Source organism: Limulus polyphemus, unplaced genomic scaffold (genome assembly GCF_000517525.1).
Source record: "Limulus polyphemus unplaced genomic scaffold, Limulus_polyphemus-2.1.2 Scaffold1317, whole genome shotgun sequence".
Lineage (NCBI taxonomy): Eukaryota > Metazoa > Arthropoda > Merostomata > Xiphosura > Limulidae > Limulus > Limulus polyphemus.
Window position 1 is genome coordinate 78901 of NW_013666927.1, and position 6480 is coordinate 85380.

General features: G+C 36.3%; 1 protein-coding gene across 1 annotated transcript; it reads left to right on the top strand.

Moving 5' to 3' along the window:
* Window positions 1–2069: 2069 nt before the first annotated feature.
* Window positions 2070–4464, top strand: LOC106463070 (hexosaminidase D-like). The gene has a single exon (XM_022390478.1). The coding sequence runs from the start codon at window positions 2282–2284 to the stop codon at window positions 4103–4105; it is 1824 nt and encodes a 607-aa protein (XP_022246186.1). The 5' UTR covers window positions 2070–2281; the 3' UTR covers window positions 4106–4464.
* The last annotated feature ends 2016 nt before the right edge of the window (window positions 4465–6480 follow it).

The following is a 6480-nucleotide window of genomic DNA, read 5'->3' on the forward strand; positions in this document are numbered from 1 at the left end:
AATATGCATGTGGTATATCCAACATTTTACATGATTGTGGTAGGAATATTTAAAGTGGTGTAGAGTGAAATATTTTACAAGAAATAAATTTAACAGAATATTTATTAATGTTGTTACATTACAAAATACAGTTGTAAGGCCTGAAAAAGGCTGGCTCTACGTATAATGGAACAATGGCAAGTTTCATGCCAGAACCATTGTGCAGTTTGTAAATGGGAGACAGTCTCCGAGAAAGACAATGAAGGCATTGGCAAAGGCTAATAGCTGAAAGCGAGGTTAACAAAATTAACCTGAATTGGCCTAATTGTATAGTTTCCAATGATTTTCGACCCCTGTTGAACTGCCAATTGAAATCAGGCTCTGTTTCTATAGCAATCAGACAATGGATAGTCTAAGAAACCAGGTTAGAGCAGCTTGGTGTGTGTGCACCTATGGTGTGACATGGAATACCAAATTGTCTCATATAAACAGAACGGCAATTGTCAATAATGAATATTAAAACACAACACCAAAGTAATTTTACAATGTATTACAAATAATATTTTTTACAAATTCAATGATCCCCCCCCCAGAAGATTAACATAATATATCTGTAGCTGTTAGTCTTGTAACCGTCTTCAGTCCCTCCAAGTGTTGTTCTGCATCTTCTACATCAGGACGAATATTTCCACGAGAAAGCATTATATTTTAGTACTTTATCGCATTTCACAGGCAGAATACAATTACGACCATCGTCACAAACAAAAAGGCATCCGATCAATTTCTCGATATATAAAGGCCCGGCATGGCCAGGTGGTTAGGGCGCTCCACTCGCAATTTGCGGGTTCGAAAGGATAGATATGTATTTTCTTGTAGACCATACTTTTTGTCGTGAGATCACAGAACTTACAAGTATATCACCATATTGAAAACGTCCATACGGTATTCACGGTACTTATTGTTCCAATGATAGAGTGATGTAACATCAAAAGTATTCAATACATTTTTAATTCTTTATACCATACAAGAGCCTGATAATGTTAAATTTGCGTCGTCAAAAATTTCATCACATTGAAACGATTATTAGGTTTTTGTAGCAAAATTAAGCTCTAAAATATTGAATGCAAAAACACTTTCAACAACTACTGATGACCCGGAAAAACTGTTTCAAGCTTCAGTTTTTTCACTAAAAACGCAGCTAATCATTATAACGCCCCCACAGCTGAAAGGGCGAGCATGTTTGGTGTGACGGGGATTCGAACCCGCAATCCACAGATTGCGAGTCGAGCGATTGACCGTCACATTATAACGCCCCCACGGCTGAAAGAGCGAGCATGTTTGGTGTGACGGGTTAGCGCCCTAACCACCTGGCCATGACGGGCATTTCCTGTAGTAATGAATAAAACATATACACTAAAGTTAAGGCGAAAACGTAAAAAAGATGACGGTTTTTGTAGGTGTAATTATGGGATAATATGTTGGTATTATATTATTGGATTCTCTGTAGTTACTTTCCTCTCCGCTACTTTGGACGTAGCAGTTGACTAAAATCACCATTAGTTTTAACAATAGAACCGCCATTCATTTCCCAAGCTAACAACCAACAGATGGCGGTGTCTACTCTTATAAAGACTGCCATAATATATCCTCTATGTATATATATAAAGTTATTATTGTTTCCGTCGAAGCTGTTGCAACAAGGTATTGATACAGTATTGGCATAAGTTAGATGTAGTTTTTTTCGGATGGTTTTAATCTGTATTCTACTTACATGAAATTGTTACAAAAACGTACTTATAACAAGTAAAGAATGCCAATGACAGATAGTATTTTGTTCGAATATTCAGAATAATGGTAGATATGTTTATCAGACGGTAAATATATTTATTAACCAAATCCTGTTTCGATGTGTTAGAATTAATATATAAAAGTAATTATTCAAGTAAAAGTTGTATCATAAGCTAACACTTATGTCGCAGTCTCGACAGCAAATGATTATCGATCGCCTAAAAGTCAACTAACTCACAGGATCCTCGTATCATGCTGTAGCGTCCAATTGCTAGTTCACCTGTGGCGAAGGTACGTTGACTTATTCTATTCCCAAATGTAATTAGAAATGATAATGCTATTTAACAAACAGAAGTTGATATTTTTTATAGTATAAGCTTCATTGATATTTTAAAGCGGTGTATGACATTCGTGTATATGATTTGAAAAACAAAACAGACACTCCAGTTACTGTTTAAATTGGCTTGAATGAAAAACGTAGAGTGCATTGTTTGAACTTGTGTTTAAAAGAATCATGAAATATACGCGCTTTCATAGCTTCTGTCGCAGAAGACGCATTTCACCACTTGTGCTGATGATCGTAGCAATTTTTCTATGTACTGTGGTAACCACTATTTGCTTTTATTATCTTGTATCAAGTTTTCTAACATCATATACTGCTGAAAGGATTGAATCTTTGTACAAAATGGCCAAATCATTGAAATATCTTCAGGACAAAAGAAAATCTACAGGTTTCCAGATAGGGAAGACTTCCGAATTTGGTGACTTATTTAGATTCAACGATATTAGTTTAAACAGACCAGAGGAGCAACTAGGAAAGAAGAGTGATGTGGATTTTCTCAAACAGCAATTTGCTTCAGCTTCTTTCGTTTCGTCTTTCAGCCCTCAAATGCGAATTGTACATTTAGACTTGAAAGGTGCTCCTCCAAAAATTTCTTATTTCAAAGAAATTTTCCCAATGTTGCGTCGTTGTGGCGCTACTGGATTATTGGTGGAGTATGAAGATATGTTTCCATTCTGGGGAGAGCTTAGCAACGTTCCTGCTAAGAATGCTTACAAGAAGAAAGATATTAACCAATTTTTAAAATTGGCCAACGAAAATAACTTGGAAATAATACCCCTAATACAGACGTTTGGTCATTTGGAATTCCTTTTGAAACTGGAAGAATACAGAAGCTTGCGCGAAGTTCTAGAATATCCTCAAGCCTTATGTCCCAGTGAAAACAGGTCTTTAGAGGTAGTAAAACTTATGATTGGCCAAGTGTTAGCTCTACATCCACGTATTCGTTGGTTGCACATAGGTAGTGACGAAGTCTTTCATCTCGGATATTGTGATAAATGTAAAAAACGAGCGCGGCAAGAATTTCAAGGGGAATTTCGAGGGTTATTTGCGTCACATGTTAAGTCTGTGGCTGATTATGTTAAGCGGACCTATACAGTTCAACCAATTGTATGGGACGATATGTTTCGTAAATTTTCAATTTCAGAATTTAGAAATTATGGTCTTGACAAAGGGATAGTTGAGCCCATGATCTGGGTATATGTCAAAGAGATCGATAACTTCATTACGCCATACACATGGAAAACATATTCACAAGTGTTTCCGCGTATATGGGCAGCAAGTGCTTTTAAAGGAGCTTTCGGCGAAAAGGAATTCATCCCTAATACCAGAAAGCACATGGAAAACAACATTGCATGGTTGGAAGTTTTACGTAGAGAATCTATTAACTTCGATAAAATTCAGGGGATTGCTTTAACCGGTTGGCAGAGATATGACCATTTCGCTGTGCTGTGTGAGCTTCTTCCTGCAGCTTTACCGTCATTAGCGTTGAGCATGATGACAGTTGCCAATGGAAAAGCAGACCATGGATTGTTTGAGAAACTTCCAGAAACTCTAGGCTGCAACATGCCACCTATGATAGACTTGAATCTCCTTTTTGCTGATCCGATCTTGATTAACCTTTCTTCTTGCAAATTTGCCGGCCAAGAAATATTTAATGTCATGAAAACATTTTATATGTTCAACGTACAGTTTACTGAGTATCTGCGACAACTGGAAGGTAATGGTTGGATGACGACTTACCACGTGTCACATAACTTTTCTAGCCCATGGAGATTGTCGGAAGCCACACAATCTCAGGATTATTTCGAAAATAGTCTCGAACAGCTAAAAATCCGAGCACAAAAAGCCCTGAGCCAAGTATATGATACGTATACCATTGAAGAGTGGTGTGAGCAGAACATGAAGCCACTAGAATTAAAACTTACAAATATTAGACATAAGAAAGAAAATTTGTCCAAGAGAACAGTCTGGCCTAGAAGACCTTTGAATCAGTAATAATTCAATACAATATTCAGTTTTTACTATTTTATGAGTAAAGTTTTAGGTAAGAGTATGTATTAATAACATATGTTTTGGTTAGCTTCATTTAAAGCTTTATAGATAACTTTTTTCTGTTGAAATATTAACTTAACAACACATATATTGTTATATCATTATTTGTTAAGCTTTAAGTACTGCTACATTACCATTGGTACTTCAAGCGACGACCTAGAACAGAATAATAATATTAACTTAACAACACATATATTGTTATATCATTATTTGTTAAGCTTTAAGTACTGCTACATTACCATTGGTACTTCAAGCGACGACCTAGAACAGAATAATAATATTAACTTAACAACACATATATTGTTATATCATTATTTTGTTAAGCTTTAAGTACTGATACATTACCGTTGGTACTTCAACTTAGAACAGAATAATAATATTAACTTAACAACACATATATTGTTATATCATTATTTGTTAAGCTTTAAGTACTGATACATTACCGTTGGTACTTCAACTTAGAACAGAATAATAATGTTAACTTAACAACACATATATTGTTATACCATTATTTGTTAAGCTTTAAGTACTGCTACATTACCATTGGTACTTCAAGCGACGACCTAGAACAGAATAATAATATTAACTTAACAACACATATATTGTTATATCATTATTTGTTAAGCTTTAAGTACTGCTACATTACCATTGGTACTTCAACTTAGAACAGAGTAATCGATATTACTAGGACGCTCCTGTCATATTCCGTGTATACATGTCAGTTCGTTGTTGTTTCGGGTATACGTGAGACCAAATATTCTTAGCTTGGTAATTTCGTATATCATATATTTCTAATGAATTATTTTTACCTTGTTTATAACATCGATTCTTTATTATCCTTGACTGTGCTGCATTGGTCGATCGCTTACCTACGTCGGGGAGGCTTTGCGTGTTATCTTGAATCCTGAATGCTCTGATTGGTATATACCTGCTGGAATAACTAATCCATCACTCTTTCCACCTGATTAGCGTGAAAAATTAAAAACTGCTGATGAACATCGTAAACTTCGTGCCAGTCTGTGAATTATTGTATATTTATGGTTAATTTTAGTATTTCGATCATGATATTATAAATACTTCACGTGTTATTACGCTTATATATATATTATATGCTTATATCAATTTGTTATATGTGCTATTATATGCTGATATCAATTTGTTATATACGTTTTATGACCAGTTTTGTAACTTTATAAACATCTAACTTTTATGTTGTGAAAGATTTCAGTTTTAGAAACAAATTTGTATACACGAACTACGTGGCCCAGCAGTCAACGTGCCGGACGGTGTAACTGAGAATCCGTGGTTCGCGTCCTGTTACTGCAAAATATATACATAAAATTGCGCTCTGGACTTTGGGGCCGTGGGTAAATTGTTTGTTTTTGTTTTTAATTATGCACAAAGCTACACAAGGGCTATCTGTGCTCTGCCCACCACGGGTATCGAAACCCGGTTTCTAGCGTTGTAAGTCCGCAGACATACCGCTGTGCCACTGGGGGGCATGGGTAAATTGTAAGAGTGACAATTAAATTCCAATATTCCTTCAGACAAAAGTAGCCCAAGAGTAGTTGTCTCTACCCTAGTTTATCACTGTCAGAAAGCCCTCGTGTAGTTTTCGCGAAACCAAACGCCCCCCCCCCCGTGGCAAAGCGGTATGTCTGCGGACTTACAACGCTAGAAACCGGGTTTCGATACCCGTGGTGGGCAGAGCACAGATAGCCCATTGTGTAGCTTTGTGCATAAATTCAAACAAACAAGCGAAACCAAACAAACCATTATATAAGCTCAGGCTTGAACTTAGTAGTGTTCTAGGTCTGTGTAACGGTTTTAATCAGAAAGCACCTTTATAACATTGTTTATATACAAACATTGGTCGTACACTATACAAATTAATTGACGTCTCTAATAAAAAGAAAAACCGTTATGAGTTTATTATATTATTTAATGGCTGAAAGGGCGAACATGTTCGGTGACGGGGAATCGAACCCGCGACCCTCAATAAACGAAATATTATAATCTAAATAAAATCTAAATGGTGGGATTTAGATCCCACCAAATGCAAAGCATCACTTTCTGCGGATGGAGTCCAGGTTTTGGGGTCGGAAGTGGTTTTTGTCTAGGACTGAGCCATTGTTTTTGATGTTTTAATATTTGCATAGATACTCCATTTTTCACCACCCGTGACAATTCTGTCCAAAAATGGTTCACGCGCATTACGTGCCAGAAGAGACGAAGCAACGTTCACATGTTGGAAACGATGATCATCGGAGAGTTCGTGAGGCACCCAAACACCTTCTTTATGGAGGTTTCTTTTATTC

Excerpts from the sequence above, each read along its gene's own strand:
- LOC106463070 (XM_022390478.1), top strand. The coding sequence starts at position 2,282 with ATGAAATATACGCGCTTTCATAGCTTCTGTCGCAGAAGACGCATTTCA.